This window comes from Anopheles maculipalpis, chromosome 3RL, assembly GCF_943734695.1.
Source record: "Anopheles maculipalpis chromosome 3RL, idAnoMacuDA_375_x, whole genome shotgun sequence".
NCBI classification, from domain to species: domain Eukaryota; kingdom Metazoa; phylum Arthropoda; class Insecta; order Diptera; family Culicidae; genus Anopheles; species Anopheles maculipalpis.
The window spans coordinates 87104844-87127241 of NC_064872.1; the positions used below are offsets into that span (position 1 = coordinate 87104844).

General features: G+C 47.8%; 4 protein-coding genes across 4 annotated transcripts in view; 2 read left to right on the forward strand and 2 right to left on the reverse strand.

The window, feature by feature from the left end:
* LOC126562725 (protein lifeguard 1-like) overlaps positions 1-22398 on the reverse strand; it is a 195583-nt gene that overhangs the window by 161920 nt on the left and 11265 nt on the right. The gene's annotated exons all lie outside the window — the stretch shown is intronic.
* Positions 1502-15037, forward strand: LOC126561237 (transcription-associated protein 1). The gene is made up of 18 exons (XM_050217188.1): positions 1502-1787; positions 1854-2240; positions 2316-2482; positions 2547-2782; positions 2852-3227; positions 3291-3753; positions 3827-4444; positions 4522-5724; positions 5808-6006; positions 6109-6401; positions 6482-6811; positions 6888-7265; positions 7337-8015; positions 8201-10290; positions 10454-12064; positions 12194-13328; positions 13400-13625; positions 13708-15037. The coding sequence occupies exons 1-18, from the start codon at positions 1506-1508 to the stop codon at positions 15035-15037; spliced, it is 12003 nt and encodes a 4000-aa protein (XP_050073145.1). The 5' UTR covers positions 1502-1505.
* LOC126562637 (dehydrogenase/reductase SDR family protein 7-like) lies at positions 16439-17613 on the reverse strand. Its single transcript, XM_050219193.1, has 4 exons — positions 17454-17613; positions 17233-17376; positions 16695-17160; positions 16439-16635 (listed from the first exon to the last, which is right to left on the reverse strand). Exons 1-4 carry the CDS (start codon positions 17598-17600, stop codon positions 16439-16441), a joined length of 954 nt encoding a protein of 317 aa, XP_050075150.1. The 5' UTR covers positions 17601-17613.
* LOC126561621 (programmed cell death 6-interacting protein) lies at positions 18264-21139 on the forward strand. The gene is made up of 4 exons (XM_050217880.1): positions 18264-18610; positions 18735-19771; positions 19846-20911; positions 20997-21139. Exons 1-4 carry the CDS (start codon positions 18283-18285, stop codon positions 21137-21139), a joined length of 2574 nt encoding a protein of 857 aa, XP_050073837.1. The 5' UTR covers positions 18264-18282.

Here is a 22398-nt window from a genome sequence, read left to right on the forward strand (position 1 = left end):
ACACTTTAACCGCGCGCGCCCTTAGGATAACGAGTCATCCCTCCGTGGGGGGGATGATAGAATGCACAGGAAAAATTGGCGCATTGGCGCTATTGTGATGGCGATGTTTTCTTCACTTTCTTCTGTTTGGTTGCTTTTTTGACTTTCTTTTTACTACTTCACTTCAACCTGTGTTTGTGTGGGATATCCCGCGGCTACTACGATTCGCGGCCGAGATTACAATGTTCGCAGTTGTTCTGGTTCGAAAGCAGGGAGACGCTGTGCTTTCTGCACTGACTGCTGCTGTCTACGGTGCTCTACTGACACTGTTTTGATGGCTGTTGCTTCACACACCCAGCACGACGCCAATACTAAGGCTGCGATACTACCACACGGTTTGCTGCCTTTTTTTTTGCTTTTGTCCCCTCGCACTCAAATGGAGCCCTCCTCGGTATGCTTTCCATGAACCGCAAAAGTGCTCATTTCCCTCGCTCTCTCGTACCGGTGTGTGAGAACGCTTCTACGGCATGATTCCGTGTGCTCTATCACACACGCACAAACACTAGCGAAGGTAAAGCGTTGTTGACAACACATCGACACACAGTCTCATCATGATTTTTGCGCGAGTAAGCTTTTCTTCTGGTATGGTGGATCTCTGGTATAGTGAGCTTGTAACGTGTTGCTCTCGAAAAACAAGCGCGCTCTGGTTATTCGGTGTAGGGCTATTTACGGGCGTTTGAAGGCACGACGCTGAGATACCCGGTCGTTTAGAGTGTTGATAGTTTATTTCCCATACAGACCCATGCAAGGCACAGTGCGAGATACCACATCATATGCTAAAGAGAGTATTTTAAAAAGTAACAGAAACAAAGTGATGATTTCATCATCCTGATTATTTTAGGCTACTTTTCAGCTGTGTTTGCCAATCATTTTTCATAGTATTATATTTATTAATTCATCATGCTTTTTTTGTCCAATGTGTCTGTAATGTTTGATATGAAATTAATACGCATTTTGAATCTATTATTAATAATAATACACACAATTCAACCGGAGAACAAATTAGCACTCTAAATTTTCTCCTACAAATTTCTACCTAACAGTCGCTTTCATAGGTAAACAAAAACCCAATGAAGATCTCAACCCGCTAGTCTACACATCCGTGACAGCTGCCCAAGCCGCCTACTTTGACGCCGAGTGAAAAACGAGTGTTTATGTGTGTAGAAAAGCGTGCTTAGAAGACGATACACAAAATTCCTAATAAAATTCGCATTTATTCGCTTTTAAATCATTCAACTTCTATCGGAGTGTCTAGTGTTATGAACAAACTACAATTTAACGCCATAACAATGCGTTATTCATCCTACGAAGCACGCTAAAATCGCTGAAAACAATTGGTTGCTTCCCTATCCCCCCCCAACCCTCCTCAAACACAAGCGCTTGCTGCGGCAATCGGTTCGAAGAAGAGAAAAAAAACAGGGCGCGTTTGTTTTGTTCGATGAAAAGCGACCTGGTTCGGCATCATTATGGCAGCGAGTTACCCAGCCGGTACGGCCGCCCAGGCCGGAACACAACAATTTTTGGAACCTACACAGATAAGTCAATTCCGCAGCTTTGTGACGATGCTGGGGGACGCCGGCTCGAAGGATGAGCTGAAGTTGAAAGCAGCGCAAGAGCTAAGCGAGAGCTTCGAGATCATCACACAGTCCAGTGGTTATCAGAACTTCCTCGAGCATGCAATGCGTGTGTTCCTTAAGGTGCTCCAGGAGGGAGAACCGATGTTCATATCGGAGCTAAATATGCAGCAGGTAAGCAAGTTGTATAAGGTACCTTTTAATGGGCATAATTTACACATTGTTTTTGCTTTCTTTTAGGTACGCAAGTTGATACTGGAAATGATACACCGGTTACCGCAAAGTGAGCTCGTTCGTCCCTTTGTGAAGTCCATCATCATCCTTATGATAAAGCTGCTCTACACAGAAAACGAAGAGAACGTGCTCGTATGCCTTCGCATAATCGTGGACATTCACAAACAGTACAGGCCACCGTTTCATACCGAAATTCATGACTTCGTAGCGTACCTTAAGAAAATCTTTACCGAGTTGCCGAAGCACATGAACGTTATGTTCGAACCACGGCAACCAATCAAGGTGAAGGATCTGAAGGAGCTCAACTTTGAGACACTACTGCCGGACATTTTCACCATGACGCCCATTCAGTTGGAGAAAAAAACGGCCGACGGTAAAACGACCACCGCTTCGGTAAGCATGCTTGCAAAAGCTTTTTGCGTTTTTCTTCGTTTTAATTGTTATTGTCACTCTTTTCTCGCACTCCAGTACAATCTCATACCAAAGGGTATTAACTCACTAAAGGTTCTTCACGAGCTTCCTATTATAGTGGTACTGCTGTACCAAATTTACAAGCAAAATCTTCACCAAGAAGTGGCCGATTTCATACCACTGGTCATGAGCACCATCAGCTTGCAGCCATCGCTAGCGCACAAGTGAGTAGAACAATACCTTCGCACTCGGGATTGCTATTTTCTAAATTCCATTTTATTCCTCTAGAAACTCGCCCGGATTCAACAAAGAAACGTATGTGGATTTTATGGGAGCTCAAATTAAAACGCTCACCTTTTCCGCCTACATTCTGCGGCTGTTCCCGGACGCGGTACATACACACGCTTCAACGATGGTGAAGGGTATGATCAATCTGTTGGAAAGCTGCCCGAAGGAGGTGGCTAGCTCGCGGAAGGAACTTCTCGTTGCATCGCGTCATATTCTTCAGACTGAGTTTCGCAATCGTACGTATTTTACGCTTGGTGCATCTTTTACTACACTCTCTTAAAAAATATGTTTTACTCTCTCTCCAGACTTCGTACCGATGATCGAGAAGTTGTTCGACGACGATGTGCTGCTCGGAAAGGGTTGGACAACGCATGAAAATTTACGTCCCCTCGCATACTCGACCCTGGCCGACCTGGTGCACCACATTCGACAGCAGCTAAGTTTGCAGGCCCTCTCAAAAGCGGTCCATCTGTTTGCCAAAAACATACACGACGAATCGTTGCCTACCAGCATTCAAACGATGTCCTGCAAACTGTTGCTCAATCTGGTCGATTGCATTCGGGTGAAGAGCGAAGTCGAACCGGTAGTCGCGCGTGATCTCCTGATCACAATGCTGCGTATATTTACGATCAAATTTCAAACCATTTCCAAAGTGCAGCTACCACAGTTGATGCAGAAGTGGTACGTATTACGTTCGGCTTTCGATGCTACACTCTGGCTAATTCATTTAATTTCCCATGGCAGGAAAGCGAAACCATCCGAGATGGGAGGCACTATTCCAGGGCAAAATGAAACCGGTGCCCGAGATTTACTCGGTGGCTGCACAACGACGGATGGCTCAATAGATGGTTCGGGACAGAAAGCTACAAGCATCGGTTTGCCCGTTCCAACCACACTCAATGTGTCGGAGTATCGTAGCCTAATTAAAACGCTTGTTTGCGGTGTGAAAGCAGTTACGTGGAACTGTCCTTCGCCGAAATCGGTCAACGCAAACGAGTACTCTGGTCCGACGAAAATTTTCAATCCAAGCGAAATACTCATCTTCATCGATCTGTTCCACTGGGCACTGGAAGCGCTCGATATCTACACGATCAACATTCCGGGCGCCGTAATGGGAGTGGGACAGTCCATCCCGGTGCAGAAGCAAACGTTGCAGATGCCCCGCACCAAGGAGGAGAAGGAAGTGTTGGAACACTTTAGCGGAGTGGTGAGTAACAAATGTAAATAATCAATGGATTTTTGAGAATAATCTATAACTTTTCTCCACCCTTAATTTACAGTTCCTCACGATGGATCCGCAAAACTTCCAGGAAATTTTTAGCGCCACCATCGACTTTATGGTGGATCGACTGTACAAAAACACCACCCTACAGGTTATCGCAAATTCTTTCCTGGCCAACCCAAAAACATCCCCCCTGTTTGCAACAGTTCTAGTGGAATATTTGCTAGAGCGTATGGACGAAATGGGATCAAACATCGAGCGATCGAACCTATACCTACGCCTATTTAAGCTAGTGTTTGGAAGCGTTAGCCTATTTGCAGCAGAAAACGAACACATGCTACGTCCCCACCTGCACAACATCGTTAACCGTTCGATGGAGCTTGCCATGACAGCTAAGGAACCGTACAACTATTTCCTGCTGTTGCGCGCCCTGTTCCGTTCGATCGGTGGTGGATCGCACGATTTGTTGTATCAAGAGTTTTTGCCCCTGCTGCCCAACTTGCTGGAAGGATTAAACCGACTACAAAGTGGATTCCACAAGCAGCACATGAAGGATCTATTTGTGGAGCTTTGTCTCACAGTACCAGTGCGCTTATCCTCCCTGCTTCCATATCTACCAATGCTGATGGATCCGCTCGTGTCAGCGCTAAATGGATCCCATACGCTTATCAGTCAGGTAAGGCGAAGATTATTTGTATGGAAGCAATGTAACGGATAAATTAATTACTCTTTTGAATCGTATTTCACCTACAGGGCTTACGAACGCTTGAGCTTTGCGTGGATAATCTACAGCCCGATTTCCTGTACGATCACATCCAACCGGTCCGGGCCGATCTGATGCAGGCACTGTGGCGAACGCTTCGCAACCAGGACAGTGCGGCGATAGTTGCGTTCCGCGTGCTGGGTAAATTCGGTGGCGGTAATCGTAAGATGATGATCGAACCCCAGAAGCTCAAGTATCAAGAGAACGATCAGTCACCCCCGGCTGTGGTAGCCTACTTCCAAGATCATCGAAATCCGATCAACTTTGCGGTCGATAAAGTCATCGAGACCGCCTTTAACGCTCTGAAGTGTAGCACAACCGATCCATTCTACTGGCGACAGAGCTGGGAAGTGATTCGTTGCTACTTAGCCGCTTCGATCACGCTCGACGATGATAAGCATACGCTCCAGAAATTGTTCATGCATCCCAGCTTTACCGAGAACAACATTCAATGCGCACCGAACGTGGCAAACTACATCGCACCGGATAAGCGGGCCCGAATGACACATCAAACGGCACTTACGGGAATGTTTGTCGCTGCCGCTACCAAAGAATTGCGCGGCTCTGTCCTGCCCACGATGGTTGCCGTCGTTCGGCACTACACGATGGTTGCGATTGCTCAGCAAGCTGGACCATTCCCGTTGCTCAAACACTTCCAGTGGTATAGCGTGGGAATGGATCCGCTCGTACTGATCGATGCGCTGGCTGAAATAATGGGCCACGAAGAGAAGGAACTATGCAAACCGGGCAATCTGGCGATGGTGTTGATACTCGAAACGGCAACAAACATTATGGGTTCGAAGGAACGGGCCTGCCGTTTGCCGTTAATGAACTATCTCGGCGAGAAGATGGCTGCGTTGTGCTACGAACGTCCATGGTACTCGAAAATGGGTGGCTGTATTGCGCTGAAATTCCTGTACCAAAATATGGCTATGAGATGGTTGTATCAGCATACGTTCGTCTTCCTGAAAGCGTTCATGTTTATCATCATGGACCTAACTGGGGAAGTTTCGAGTGGAGCGATCGATATGGCCCGTACGTTCCTGGAGAAAATGTTGCGCATCTGCATGAAACCGCTGGAGAAAGATTGCAAGAACGAGGAGTTGCTAGCAACGCAGAAGAAAGCAATGCACGACGTCATACACGAGCTGGTGCGGCAAGTGACGAGCCCACACACACTGGTTCGCGAAACGGTAAGGAATTATGAGATTATTATTGATTTTAAAACAAATTAAATGACTTAAAATTATTGTTTGCTTTCCATTTTTTTTTTTAGGCAATGTCCTCACTACGACTGATTGCCGAACTGCAGGAGAAAACGGTAACGGAAGTAATGGATCCTCACCGAGAAGTGCTGGTAGATATGATACCGCCCAAGAAACATCTGTTACGTCATCAACCTGCTAGTGCCCAGATTGGTTTGATGGATGGTAACACCTTCTGTACCACGCTTGAACCGCGGCTATTTACTATTGGTAAGTGTGTTTAATTCATATGGCAAAAAATCATCTCCTTCTATCCTGATAACAGTTCCTGTAAAATAGTACTAAATGGTTCAACATTTAATAATTCGCCAGATCTCAACGTGTTGACGCACAAAGTGTTTTACCACGAAGTATTAACACTCTCCGATGCGGAAGATGCAACTCTCAACAAGCTGGAATGCTACAAAACGGTCACAAATCTGGTACCGTTGCGTAAAAGCGCCCTGAATGCACTAGCCGCCTGCCACTACATACCGAACGGATGCCGGGATAAGATATTTGCCATCCTGTTTAAGGGATTGGAAAAGAATAATGCCGAACTGCAGGAAGCGGCATTTCATTGCATGAAAAATTTCCTGCAGGGCTGTAACGTCAGCAAAGAAACGGTAAACAAAACTGCTAAACGATGCATTTGTCTTCCTTTCTTTGATTTAAATTAATATCTATTAATTTTATTCGTTTCAAGATCCACACGGTTATACGGCCGCTGTTGCTAATGCTTGGTGATTACCGTAATCTTACGCTGAGTGGCACAAGGCGCCTTTCCTACCTGACCCAGCTATTCCCGGCCATGTTCAACGAGAAGCTGTGCGATTCATTGCTGCAAATACTGCGCAAGATGCTGGAGGTGACAATTACCAGCAACCAGGGCAACTTTTTGGCGACTTCCAAGACGAGCGAGATGGAAAAGAAGATCGTTACCATACTCGGTATCTTCCAGCAAATTCCGGCCGCTTCGCCTAAATTTATTGAGAGTTTGTGCAAGCTTATACTGCAAGCAGAGAAGAGCTTAATGGTGAGTTAAATCGTGCCACAAAGCCGCACCAACAAAAAAGGTGATTCAAACGTAATGAGAAAAACTTTTTTTGTAGGTCGAACCATCATCACCGTATCGTCCAGCGCTGGTTAAATTCTTACTGCGCTATCCGAAGGAAACGATCGAGTTGCTTCTGACGGACGCAGTAATGAAGGATGCACAGTGGAATCGATTCACAATCTTCCTGCTGCGCCACAAGGACGGTGCATCGTTCCGTAATGCGGCACAGTTGAAGGGAGCTCGACTGACGCAGCTCATCCTTCTGAACTCGGAATCATCGAGCGTGTCGAAACCATTCGAAGAGCGTTATGAATCGCAACACCAGGCAGTGCTGATTATCCACACGCTGGTAGAATTCGATGGTCCGTGGATTACGAGCCAGGTGGAGATTATTACCGTACTGAAAAGCATTTGGAAGAACGATCTTTATAAGGTGAGATTGTCGGAAAGATCCCTTTAATGCTTATTAATTCCTATAACCTTTTAATTCTTTCACCTTTCCAGACCTGCCAAGTATCGGTGGTATGCGATCTATGGCACTTAATCGCGAAAATCCTGATTGAATACTTTTCCTACAACACGAACGAGATTCTGCTGCTGTTTCAACTCTTACGTGCTCTGTGTCTACGCTTTGTGCCCGACTTTCAATTTATGCGTGATTTCCTACAAAACACCGTGTGCCAAAGCTATACCGTCGAATGGAAGCGGAAAGCATTTTTCCAGTTTGTAGAAATCTTTCCCAGTCCCGATCTGGCGCAGGATCTGAAGGCCAAAATCCTGATGATGATCATCATTCCAAGCTTTGCGTTGAGTTTCGAGAAGGGCGAAGGAAACAAGCTGGTCGGTGCACCGCCCGCTCCATACCAGGAGGATGATAGCAATGTGGTTTCTGTGTTTATTAACAAAGTGATCGATCCGGACAAACCATTCGCAAATGAAGATTGTGTGCGTATTGCTTTGCTGCAGTTTGCTAGCTTGCTGGTGGAAAAGGCATCTCCGCATATACACGATGGTGATGCGAATAATAAGCGCGAAGGTAATAAGTTACGACGGCTGATGACGTTCGCGTGGCCCTGTCTGTTGCCGAGAAATTGTGTCGATCCGTCGGCACGATATCATGGACATTTGTTGCTGAGTCACATCATTGCACGGCTCGCCATTCACAAGCGTATCGTGCTGCAAGGTAAAAATTGGAACATTTTTCGTCACTTTTTTAATGCATACTTTGCTCGATAAATGCTCGATCAGAACTTTCCTTTTTATGACCTTGTCCTTATTCAAATTAGGACAATATTATTTGATCGTATAACTCTGTCCCACCATTTTATTTATTTAATTTAACACTAACGCGTGTCTTTTTTTTTGTAGTGTTCCATTCACTACTCAAAGCTCACGCGGTCGAAGCTAGACGCGTCGTTCAGCAGGCCCTAGAAGTGCTAACGCCGGCAATGCCATTGCGCATGGAGGACGGCAACACGATGCTAACGCACTGGACGAAGAAGATTATCGTGGAAGAAGGTCACTCAATGCAGCAGCTCTTCCACATCCTGCAGCTGATAGTGCGACACTACAAAGTCTACTACCCCGTAAGACATCAGCTCGTGCAGCAGATGATAAACTCTATGCAACGGCTCGGCAACGTCGGCAACTCATCCACCGAGTATCGCAAACTCTCGATCGAACTAGCGGAAGTCGTGATCAAGTGGGAAATGCAACGGGTAAAGGACGAAACGGATGAAGCGGCAGCGGCTGCAGCAGCAGCAGCGGCCGGTGGTCTCGAAGGAAGCAATGTACCCGGTGGCGATGAAACGAGCGAAATGGGTATCGCCGGAGGAACGGATCCAACGGTACAGGGCGATGGTTCCAGTAAGCTTCAAACAAGTGGCGCTGTTAAACGTACCGCTTCCGGTATCGATGAGGATGGAATGGCGGGTGGCGTTAAGAAAAAGCAGGCCGTAGGAGATGCGGATCCACAACCATCGTCAAGCACAGCGTCCTCTGCTGTTCCCGGTAGTAAAGCGGACAGTGTGAATCGTTCAATCGATCGGGCCCAGCTCGATACGGTTCTAAACTTCCTGTTCCGACTAGCGTGCCAGATTAACGAAGTAACACCCGGAGCGCCCAGCATCTTAACGCCCGGTGACAATCTGTCCCGGCGCTGTGTGAATCTACTCAAGCTAGCAATAAAACCGGACACACCGGTTGATCTGAAGCTCGCTTGGTTGGATAAGGTGTTGCAGAATGTGGATATGCAACCGTCCAGCATCGGCAATATCTGTACCGCGCTGGAGCTGCTCACATTCCTTGTAAGCGTACAAAAGAAAGACCAAATCCTGAACACCTTGAAGCCGCTGCAGCGTGGCCTATCTGCGTGTGTCACCTGTTCGAATACGCGCGTCATAAAGCTTATGCACGGACTGCTCTCCCGGCTGATGGCAATTTTCCCGTCGGACAGTCAGCACAAGAATGACGATCTCGACATCCTCTACAGCGCCATCTCACGCATGATCTACGAAGGGCTAGCGAACTACGATAAAACAACGCAAGCAAACCCATCGTCACTGTTTGGTACGCTCATGACACTTAAGGCTGCCTGTTCCAACAATCCCAGCTACATCGATAAGCTCATAACGCCCTTTATGCGGTTGCTGAACCGCTTAACTAAGGAACATTTGACCGGCTTCGGTGGTGCTATGGGCGGCATTGGAGGAGCTTCCGGTCCGGGCGGAATGGTGGGCAGTGGGGCAGGCGGAGCGGGTGGTGTCGGTGCTGGAGGTGTTGGTGCGGGCGGTCTTGGTGCAGGTGCATCAATAAGCGATGTAGCCAACACAAGCTCAATCGCACTCGAGCTGCTGGTAGTGTCGCTTGATCTGGTCAAGAATCGAGTCGTCGTGATGAGTGTCGAAATGCGCAAAATGTTTATCGGTGCCATCTTGGTCGGGCTGATCGAGAAGAGCAGCGATTCGAAGGTGATCAAAGCGATCGTGAAGATCATTGAGGAGTGGATGAAGAGTAACAAAAACACACCGGTCACGGTGCAGCAAGCACCGACGCTGCGCGAAAAAGCAATTCTGCTCGTGAAGCTGATGCAGTATGTGGAGAAACGGTTTGCGGACGATTTGGAGTTGAATGGACAGTTCCTCGAGCTGGTTAACTACATCTATCGTGATGAAGTGCTGAAGGCGACCGAGCTTACATCGAAGTTAGAGGCAGCATTTGTAGCAGGATTGCGCTGTCCTGTGCCACGCATAAGGGCCAAGTTCTTCGAGGTGTTTGATGGCTCCATGCGCCGTCGGCTACACGATCGACTGCTGTACATCATTTGCTCACACTCGTGGGACTCGATTGGGCAGCATTACTGGATCAAGCAGTGTATCGAGCTGTTGATTCTGACGGCCAACACTACCACACAGATACAGAACAGTGTGGAAAATCATCTGCTCCCAAGCATATCATCGGTAAGTACAGACATATCCTACATACTAACAGGTGGATAAGTTGTAGCCCTGATGTATAGATTACGGTACAAAAAATGAATTAAATTGAAAGCATTAAGAGCTTCCTGGACGATCTTACAAAAAATTAAGGCATTTTTTGATATTATATCTATCTACCCTTCAGGTCATCAACTTCGCCGATCCAGAAGAACGCAAACACTTTGTAATCTACACGACGATTGCCAACGATACGACCGACTCGTTCGATCCTATCGAAGACAAGGAGGACGCATTCGATATGGACATGAGCGTCGACTCAAACATTTCCCGCCACGAAGAAAGTGAACGCCCCGTTGCAAATCGTCATGCGGCCCTTGCGAAATTGATCAGCCGGCAGGCCGAATTCATGGAAGCAAATCGTAAAGTGCGCACCGAACAGCTGCTCGTCGCAACGGCTCAACTCTGCCACATGGATACACAGTTAGCGGAGAAGGTATGGCTCGATATGTTCCCCAAGCTGTGGGAAATATTGGATCCAATTCAGCAGCAATCGCTCGATCGTGAGATAATACCATTCCTCGCCTCGGGTGCTCACATCATTCAACGCGATTGTAATCCGAGCGCATTGCACACGTTCGTGGAAGCGCTGGCACAGTGTCAACCGCCCGTGTACATGCCACCGAACCTAATGGGCTATCTTGGCCGTGCGCACAATCTTTGGCATCGGATGACGCTGATGCTGGAATCGCTGGCAGATGATTGGGCGAATGTTAAGGATTTGCTGCCGGACTGTGTCGATCAGGACGATCAGGGTATGCGCGATTGTTCGATCGTACGCGAACCACTGTCGCAGATGTATTCGGCCCTGCACGAAGAGGATCTGTGGGCAGGGTTGTGGCAAAAGTATGCAAAGTACGCCGAAACGAGCCGTGCCATTGCGCACGAGCAGATGGGATATTTTGAGGAAGCGCAAAGCATTTATGATGCGGCCATGATGCGGTTTAAGCAAGATCTAAGCAATGGCCAGACACCGACGGACATGAACAGTGAGATGCAGCTGTGGGAGAATCACTGGATACGGTGCGCGAAGGAACTGAACCAGTGGGACGTACTGATGGACTTTGGGCAGCTTTGTCGGGATAAGAACACGTACCTGATCATGGACAGTGCGTGGCGTGTGCCGGACTGGAACTTGATGAAACAAGCGCTGCTGAAAGTGGAACAATCCTGCCCGAAGCAGGTCGGATACAAGATTAACCTGTACCGTGGTTATTTGGCCATCCTGAACCAGGAAGATCCACAGCACACCAACGGTAGCGTATCGGTGGAGCGTTACGTGGAAATGGCATCAGCATACTGTATGCGCGAATGGCGCCGTCTACCACCGATCGTATCCCACATCCATCTGCCGATTCTGCAAGCTTCACAGCAAATTATGGAACTTCAGGAAGCGAGCCAAATCCACCAGGGACTGTTGCAGAACCGTAACACCTCACTGCATGACATGAAAGCGATCGTAAAGACGTGGCGCAATCGGCTCCCGGTAATTGCGGACGACTTATCTCATTGGAGCGATATCTTTACCTGGCGGCAGCATCATTACCAAATCATCACATCGCACCTCGAGCACAACAACGAACCGAATGCCCAATGTATGCTGGGAGCGCATGCATCGGCGCAAACGATTATCCACTTCGGAAAGATTGCACGGAAACAAAATCTGACCAGCGTGTGTCAGGATTCGTTGTCCCGCATTTACACCATCCCTTCGGTACCGGTTGTGGACTGTTTCCAGGTATGTAGTAGCCTTCGTTCTATGTATCACCTACCCCGGGGTAGGTGGTTATAGAAGTAAGGATGTATTTTTGGTCACTGTAACGAAAGTTAATTATCTTCCGGCTAACAGTCAGTTTATTCATTCCAGAAAATAAGGCAACAAGTAAAATGTTGTCTCCAGATGGCGTCTGTCACCAGCCGGGCCGAGCTGTCCGAAGCGTTGGAAGTAATCGAACCGACCAATCTTGAATACTTTTCGAAAGAAATGACGGCCGAATTTTACGCGCTCAAGGGACTACTGTTGGCCCAAACCGGACGCTCCGAGGAAGCGAACAAAGCCTTCAGTGCGGCAACACAGCTGCACGACACGCTCATCAAGGCGTGGGCCTTCTGGGGCGATTATTTGGAGCACATTTTCACCCGAGACTATCGCCAGATTCATCTCGGTGTGTCGGCCGTAACGTGCTTCCTGCACGCTTGCCGTAGCCAGATTGAGAGCAAATCGCGCAAGTACCTGGCCAAGGTGCTTTGGTTGCTGTCGTACGATGATGATAAGTCGTCACTGCTGGATGCGCTGGACAAATATGCGGTGGGCGTACCGCCTGGCCAATGGGTTCCATGGATTCCGCAGCTTCTGTGCAGTTTGGTGCAGTACGAGGGTAATGTGATAATGAATCTACTCAGCCAGGTTGGTCGCATGTTTCCGCAGGCCGTTTACTTCCCGATCCGGACGCTGTATCTCACGCTTAAAATCGAGCAGCGGGAACGATACAAGAGTCTCGAGCAACAGCAGCAAGCTTCCATTGTGCAAAAAGCTTCCAAGGAGGGTTCTGCGGTGTCTGGTACAACTCCGACCGCGACCACTCCCGCATCCGGAACAGCATCATCCTCGGATGTTTCATCCACATCCGCAACCGGTGCGACAGGAACAACTGCTGGACCTGCTGGTACTACTGCAGCAGCACAAGGTGGTCCAACAGGTGCGGCGGCCACCACGACAACACCTATCCGTGCCACACCACCGATGTGGCGCTGTTCGAAGATTATGCATCTACAGCGTGACATTCACCCAACTGTGCTGAGTTCGCTCGAGGGCATCATCGATCAGATGGTTTGGTTCCGAGAGAATTGGTACGAGGAAGTACTGCGTCAGCTACGCCAAGGTTTAACGAAGTGCTACGTGATCGCGTTCGACAATCGTGGCGCAGTTAATGAGGCAACGATCACGCAACATACGCTTAATTTCATCAAGAAGCTTGTCTCCACTTTTGGCATCGGAATAGGTAGGACAAGGGACACGATTTTGTTCAAGTTCTTTCTTGTTAATGTTATCCAACTTTTTCCACCCAAACAGAAAACATTTCCAGCTCCGTCTCGGCAACATTCGTTTCGGCCGCGTCCGAATCGTTGGCACGGCGTGCCCAAGCAACCGTACAGGATCCCGTGTTCCAGAAGATGAAGGGACAGTTTACGAGCGATTTTGATTTCTCGCAGCCCGGTGCCACCAAGTTGCATAATTTGATCATGAAGCTGAAGATGTGGATCAAAATCCTTGAAGCCAAAACGAAGCAACTGCCAAAGTGAATATTGCTCTTGTGTGCTTTTCTTCTTCTTGTTGACTTAATCTCTAATATCCTTTGACCTATCTGGCCCACCTTACAGATCTTTCCTGATCGAGGAGAAGTGTCGCTTCCTGTCCAACTTTAGTCAAAAAACGGCCGAAGTCGAGCTACCTGGCGAGCTGCTGCTACCGAAAAATTCACACTATCACATCCGCATCGCACGCTTTATGCCACGGGTCGACATTGTCCAGAAGCACAATACAGCCGCCCGAAGGCTCTACATCCGTGGCACGAATGGAAAAATCTATCCCTACCTGGTGGTGAATGATACGGGAATTGCCGACTCACGGCGTGAAGAGCGGCTCCTACAGTTGCTTCGTATGCTCAATTCTTATCTGGTAAAGCGTAAGGAAACGTCCCGCCGCTTCCTTTACCTGACCGTACCGCGCGTTGTGGCCGTTTCGCCCCAGATGCGCTTGGTGGAGGATAATCCGGCTAGCATCTCGCTGCTGGAAGTGTACAAAACGTGCTGCAACAAGCTAAACATTGAGCACGATGCACCGATCACACGATACTACGATCGGCTCGCTAAGATACAGGCTCGCGGATCACCGACTAATCACGTAATTCTGCGTGACATTCTAAAGGAAACGCAAACACAAATGGTACCGAAAACACTCCTCAAAGACTGGGCAGTGCGGACGTTCCCGTGCGCTACCGACTATTGGCAGTTCCGGAAGATGTTTACCCTACAGCTGGCCCTCTCCTGTCTGCTTGAGTACGCCCTCTGTCTCACCCGGCTCAATCCGGACATGATCTATCTGCATCAGGATTCGGGCCTAATGAACGTTTCCTACTTCCGGTTCGAGATGGATGATAGTACCGGATTTCTGGATGTTAATCGAGCGGTACCCTTCCGGTTGACGCCAAACATTGTCGAGTTTGTGTCATCGGTCGGTGTGGCTGGACCGTTAACGGCTTCGGCCGTCGCTACGGCACGCTGCTTCATACAGCCCAACTTCAAGCTGACGACCATCCTGAAAGCGATCCTGAAGGATGAAATCATCTGGTTCCACAAGAAGCGACTGAACGACGAAAAGGTACTTGTCGATCAGTCGTCGTCATCGGCGGCCAGCAGTGCCACCATCTCATCCACCACACCGTCCGCTACGAGCACCACTGGTTCGGGTGGAGCAGCACCTACGGCTACGGCAACAACGGTCACCGATCAGGACAACGTTTCGATCGACATCGATGCGGAAACGATCATCACGACGGTGAACAAAGCCGTCGGTACGATCATGGGCCGGCTGAACAATCTTTCGCGCATCGATAGCGGGGAAGCGAATAGGATGAGTGCATTCGTGCATATGGCCACCAATCCGGACAATCTGTGTCTGATGGATCCCGCATGGCATCCGTGGCTGTAAAAAACATGGAGCGTCGCATATAGGAATACATAAAATACGGTGTGAGAGTTTTATGTAATAATGATTAAGAAGAAATTGATCTTAAAACAGAATAAATAAATAGAAATGATTGATGAAATACTAAGCGTGGGCGTTAGTGTTGACAGATTTGGGGCTCGGAAGATTCGAAGATTAAAAACCTAGGAAATTCATATTGGATCCTAATTGAAGGATTCGATCCGGACGCCTGGCGGATGACGAAACACGGATTTGGGTTCTGAGATTCGAATCATTGCAAGGATTGGGATTCGAAGATTCGTATCCTCATTCGGATTCGCTTTTCCCAACACTAGTACGCGTGTCATGTTTATTGTACAAAATATTTCCATTTTTTAAATGAACTAATCACTGCTCGTACCTTCCCAAGGTTACAGTGCCAAAGGAGCAGGAAAGGAAGAAGCACGAAGCATGCACTCTTGACCGGATGCCAGACAGAAGAACATTGGCCAGGGTATTTTTATGGAAATCTGAACCTGTGCGATACGATCGATGTGTTTTCTTGCTAGGGACGGCCAAATGACTTGGTAAGACGTATGCAACCTTGAAAAATTAACCAAAAAAAATACCTGGAATTCTCGGGAGTCATTAACACCTGTCGCGCCGGCCGATTAGTCTGTGGCACCCTGGCGCAATAATCTCTAATGGTGTCTACAGACGCGTTAACAACCATGACTTTGTAATTTTTTGAAGCACTCTTCATACCGGGAACATAGCGCCACAGCTCATTAGTCGCGTCAAAGGAATTACTATTGGTTTTATTAATAGATGTTAAGAGCTTTGAAGCCTTAACAAGTGACGACGCAAATACAATTATTAACATGTGCTTCAAACACTCGGCTTCGTCTTAATTTTTAGCTGTTCCATGGTAGGTCAGAGCCACTGTATGTTGCGATTATCACCAATTCGGTACTGAATACTGATCCCACGATAAACAGTGACCTTTAATCCGTGCACAATTTAATACACCAAGCGGAGGACTTATCAACCGCACGGGAGAGGTCATTCGTAGTGTGAATTGTTTTCGGACTGTTTTCCAAACAGTAGGCAGTTAAATTGATTCTTTATCAAATCAAACAAGCTGCTTGTTTGTGTTTCTCACCTTTACTGTGGCTTATCTTTAATTGATTCATATTGGAGCGTTTGGTTTGGTTGGTTGTTTTTATATGCTGTGGCTATTTAATGCCCATATGAAGTATTAAAGGTAACGCAAAGAAGAGTATGTGTAATGTGTAATAAAATAGCTGCCAATATTATAAATAATTGTAGCACAACGAAAATATAATGCCCTGATACGTTGCTGATCCTCTCGTAGCCCGAAGCACAGAAGAGGAGGTACTAGGATTAGTTGTCTCTTTGGTGTTTTTAGGAGGAGTTTAGCTTTTCCGCACGTTTTTTCATTACCCAAAAGTAAACGGATGGCATCCGGTGGCGCAACCAGTAAGCGGCCCGCGGTGCAATCGGTGCCATGATGACATCCTTTTCATCGCGCACGATCGCTCGCAGGATGTTGCGTGCTGTGTCCTCCGCCGATGCACCACTTGCAGTAGCAGCGTCCATTTCTATTTGTAACAATTTTTTTAAGTAACTATCCAAAACAAAACTTCGAAGCAATACTTACTGCCATAGGTAGCACCGGAACCGGTAAGCGCATTTATCGACATGGCCGTGTTAATGTATCCGGGTGAAATTAGTGTCACGTTGATGTTATCCTTTGCCACTTCGGCGCGCAAACTGTCGCAAAAAGCTTGCAGCGCATGCTTCGATGCACTGTACGCGGAACGGTGTGGAATGGCAAACTTTCCTTGCACACTAGAAACGCAAACGATGCGGCCTTCCTTACGAGCAATCATCGAAGGCAGACATGCCTTCGTCATGGCAACGGTACCAAAGTAATTGACTAGCATGATCCGTATGTCCACATCGATTGCTGTCGAGATGGCATCACCCCGCACACTGATCCCACCGTTATTGACCAGAATATCGATCGCACCATGAATTTCCAGCACGCTCTGCACTTTACCGGTAATACTGTTTAGATCGGAAAGATCCAACGTTAGTATGATTGGTGGATGTGTTGGAACGGTCTGAAAAAATAGAAACAAAAATAAAACATTAGAAAGGATAAACTTTTCACGGGAGCTTTTAAAAGCACCTACCGCATGAAGCTCGAGTAGATCCTTCCGGACACGTTCCAGCTCTTCCTTGCGGCGTGCGGCAAGCACCACTTTACAGCCGGCCAGATAGAAACTATGCGCCAACGCTTCTCCCAACCCAGAGCTTGCTCCCGTAATGAGAACGATCTGCAGAAGAACAAAAGTGACATCAAACACCAATCAATAATCAACAAATTTCTTTTTTAAGCCGTTAGAAACTTTACCTTCCCGTTCAAATTACGTGCGTTCCGTTTCTCTTTCATCCTCGTCAGATACTTGAACACTAGCCCCGGTATCGCTAGCGGGAGAAACAGTGTAGCAAGCAGCCACCAATAAAATGATCCAGTTGGACGTTCGACAAGACTCTTCATTATCTTCCCTTCTAGTGGTTCCGTCCGTTTTGGTGCTCTGATTGGTGTCTAATCACTCTATGCTGACGAAACTGAAACGATCGTTATCTGCCCCGATCGGTGGGTGTTGGGCGTTTGGTTTTTCGGTTGTTTACCTGCCCTTTGCTGTGTTAGTCTGCCCATCAGCTGACAGAAGAATATCCCTTTTTGCTTCCCCCTCTCAAAATTTCCAATCGGTTCTCTGCTTGGTAATACATAGGTGCAGGTGGACCAGAAAAGGGAAACAGGGTCGTTATTTTGCAGATGCTTTATGCATTTTAATACTTGTTTTGTATTTTTAAATTTCATTTCAAGCTAAAAACGAAAGGAAAATTAAAATAGTATCACGGCTTAACAAGTAACTAAATAAGGTTTTTGATCAACTGGGTAATTCAAACCGAAAACGTCAAAAACCTGCTTGTTTTGTCACCTGTCAAACAGCTGGTAAAAGAACAGAAAAAGGGACGTTTCGGGTGAATCATACCCAGCATTACTAATAAACGCCTTGGGAGAGAGTTTTCGGGGGTGAGACATTTTCCGCATAGGACAAAGTGCGTTCCAGAACACGAGCATCGAACGTTTTACGCGTGTCGCTGCAACGACTGAACTATATCAAGAGGAACACCCACTCCCCGGTTTACCGCATTCCCTAGAACAGCATACGATGGGTCTCCTGTCCGTACCGCTGAAGAAACCGTCCGAGGTGGACCTAGCCAAGCCTCTGAAAACGCTCGTCCAGAGCAACTATCGCAATCTGGCCCCGGAACAGCTGAACGTCATCAATGACGCTATTTCGGAGCTAAATCAACTACGCAACACAGCCGTCTGGAAGGTGTTCGATAAGCAGGAATCGGGTCTCGAGCTAAACTATCGCTACTACGACCAGCTAACTGCGCTGGAGTCGAAAATTCCGGTACAGGAGCTGCAGGTGCCGTTCAAGTGGAAGGATGCATTTGACAAGGGATCCATTTTCGGTGGTCGCATCAGCTTGAGTGAGTATGCGATGATGGGGTTCGAGCGGGTGACGATCAGGGGTGGAGAGGGAGGGAGTGGCGATGATTTCTGTTAAATTGATTCATTAACGCTTTCTTTGTGTGCCTGTGTTTCTGTTTGCAGCGCTTACTTCGATCGGGTACGAAAGGACTTGTGTATTATTTAACCTGGCCGCACTGCAGAGTGCCGTCGCCAGCAACCAAAGCGTCGACAACGATGAAGGATTAAAGCAAGCGGCGAAACTGTTCCAACAAAGTGCATCAATATTTACGTTTCTAAAGACGCTTGCATCCGCTACGATCCAGGGTGAACCAACACCCGACCTGTCACAGGATAGTTTGACCGCACTCGGCAACCTGATGCTAGCGCAGGCTCAGGAAATGTTCGTCATCAAAGCGATTAAAGACAACATGAAGGATCTGGTCGTGGCGAAGCTGTGCGCTCAGTGCGAGGAACTCTATTCAGAAACGCTTCGATCGATGCAGCGTGACAGTGTGAGGCCACTGTGGGATAAGGAATGGATTCCGCAGGTTGCTGGCCGTCAGGCAGCGATGCACGCGCTGACCATGCTGTACCACAGTAAAGTGTCGCAAGCGAACAAAGCGTTCGGCGAGGAAATCAGTCGGCTGCAGAAAGCGGTCGAACTGTTCAAGACGGCGCAGTCCCGTTCGTCCAATCCCACCCTGTTCCAGGAGTACGCTCAGCGTGCCCAGAAGAGTTTGGCCGACGCGAAGAAAGACAACGATTTCATTTACAACGAAATCATTCCGGATGTTAACAATCTACCCAGCCCGGGTAAGGCACAGCTGGCGAAGGTTCTCCCGATGGCAACACACTTGAGTGAAGAGTTTAGGGATCTGTTTACCGCGCTGGTACCAGTTGCGGTTAATCAGGCTTTAGCGGCGTGCGAAGGTCGAAAAACGGAACTGGTCAATGGGGAAATAATGCGACTGCGCGAGGCAACGACGGCATTGAACGGATTGCTTTCGAGCTTGAATCTACCGGCCATCGTTGAGGTGACGGCCACGGGCGACAGTTTGCCACCTTCGCTGCAGGAGAAAGCGAGCGCGGTAAGGGAAAAGGGTGGAATCCGGCAGCTGAAGGAACTGATCGAACGTTTGCCGGAATTGTTTACGCGCAACAAGGAAATTCTGGATGAGGTAAAGACGCATGCCATTGGCCGTTTTAAACGTACAAATCATTTTTAAACCAACTGTTACCATTTCTCACACAGGCCTTCCGTATGTTGGACGAGGAGCGTGACTCGGACAATCAGTTGCGAGCCCAGTTTAAGGATCGATGGACGCGCACCCCCTCCGACAAATTGGCCGGAACGTTCCGTGCGAACGGTGAGAAGTATCGTACGATCATCAATAACGCCACCGCAGCGGATAAGGTGATCCGCGAGAAGTTTGCCACTCACAAGCACGGACTCGAGCTGCTGTCGATGGCAACTGATCAGCTTGCAAAGGAGATTCCCTCGGCCGGGGCCGGAGCCAGCAGCCAAGCGTCCAACTCATCCGCCGCACAGGCACTCCGTACGCTGATGGAATCGGTCGAAACGATGAAAGCGGAACGGGAATGTATCGAGGCGGAGCTAAAATCGCTCACGATCGATCTGAAGGAACGTTTCCTCGGAGCGCTCTCAACGGAGGGTGTCATTAACGAACCGGCCATTTCACTGTCCGAAATTGGCAAACTGATCGGTCCACTGCAGGAGCAGGTGGGTGAAACGGTTGCCCGCCAGCAAGTGCTATCGACCGAGATACGTGAGGCACACGAACGTTTCGTGTCGGAATCGGGCGTATCGACTGATCAGCGCGATCGAACGCTATCCGAGCTGGCCGCGGCCTACGACGTGTTTACCGAGCTGCAGGGCTATCTGCAGGAGGGCGAAACATTCTACAACGGGCTGACGGAGATTCTGCTCGTCTTCCAGAGCAAGATAAGCGATTATTGCTTTGCGCGCAAAACCGAAAAGGAAGAGCTGATGAAGGACTTGACGCACGAATCGAGCCGTCAAGCGGTTCCGGCGACACCGATTATTCCAACGCACCATACGTCCACCACGGCAATGAACGATTTGGGTAGCAGCTCGTCGGCACCAAGCAGTAGTGCTCCACCAGCAGCAGCGGCAGCGGCCGCCGGTCCAACACCCTATCCCCAGCAGATGCAAGGCATTCCGATGGCTGCGGCATACGGTGGAAATATGGCAGCGATGGGTGGTGGTTTTACCGGATACGCACCACCACCGATGCCGCAAGGTTTCAATCCCTACGGAACACTCCCTTATCCGTCGGGTATGTAGCATGAGCTTAGTGCTTAAGATCTTGAAACCTAAAAATAATTAATCCGTTTTTTCTCCCTTTACTTTGATCCGTTTAGCCTACACCGGATTTCCACCGGCAACTATGGTACCGCCACCGTATTATGGCACGTATCCAGGAGCGTACGGTGCCCAGCATCAGCAGCAACCGCCGCAAGGTGCGCCCGGAGCGCCGAACTCTAACAACCCAATGGGATGGTAGAAGTGATCACCTTTCTCGCAGGCACTGCACGCCTTAGCCACACACGCGCGCACACACACAGACACACATGGAAACTCAGCAGTTGGGTTGTAAAAAAAGAATCGAAATGGGAAATTTAATGTGTATTAGGTTTAAAAGTCGATATATCTATATATCCTGTTGTGTATTATTGAACGAATTCGTTGAACAACTCAAACAAACACAAACACACACAATATACAATTTACGAACGAATCTGTGAAAGCTGAGTAACTAATACTTCATGTTCTTCTTTATGATTGTGCTGAATAAATTAATTCTATATTCATAAAAATATGTCGAAAGTGCTTAACATGTGTAATTTATTTTGATTTTTCTGTTGCTGATGCCGTTAAACGTTACGCCGAAAGCAGATAAGAAAATGCGCTGTTGAATGCCTTTTGCACAGCTATTAATTTAACATAAATGCGTCCGAATTTAGCGTCGAATCTTTATTCAATTAGAGCTAATTTCGTGCCCAACAACATAATGAGGCGGTCCACCGTTGTTTGATAAACCGTACCGGAGGGGGTTGCAGACTATTCAGAGTACATCATCTAGTGCCGGTCAAATGAAACTAATTTTGTAGAGCTGTTCTTCACGTTCAAAGTCGCAGCACGACTGAGGAGATTGATTGTTCTTCGCTGAAGGACGAACATTCAGATTATTATTATATTAAATTATACGTGTATGTAAACAAACAAAATGTACAACAATTTGAAAGCACGATATGCTGTTTAGATGCTGTTTAATAGCGCAATCAGCAGCTCATCTGCTGTTTAAGGCGCATTGCGATTATGGCTCGTAGGTGATAAACCTCATTTAAAACTGCATCCAAGAGACGAATGAAGATTACGCTCAAAGTCTCTCAAATCAAAAAAAAAAAAACTGCATCCGGATCGTCCCCCCGTAGTGAGGATTGACTAACCAACTATGTGGTATCGGGAAGTCTAGTAAGCCATGTCGATGGCCGGCATGACCTTAGAGGTCATTAAGCCAAGAAGAAGAAGTAAAACTGCATATTTAAAGCGTTTTGAACAGCCACTTTTAATTACACACCACTCATGCAATTCAATTAAGAAAATTCAAATACTAAATCTCCAAAGGCTCCGTTTAACAGATTAAAATGAAATAAGATACGTTATAAGCTTCACCAACAACCTAAGCCACGTGTTCAGGGTGTGTTCACCGTTTGACGATCGATATGGAAATGAATTCCCCGACCGACCAAGTACATCAAA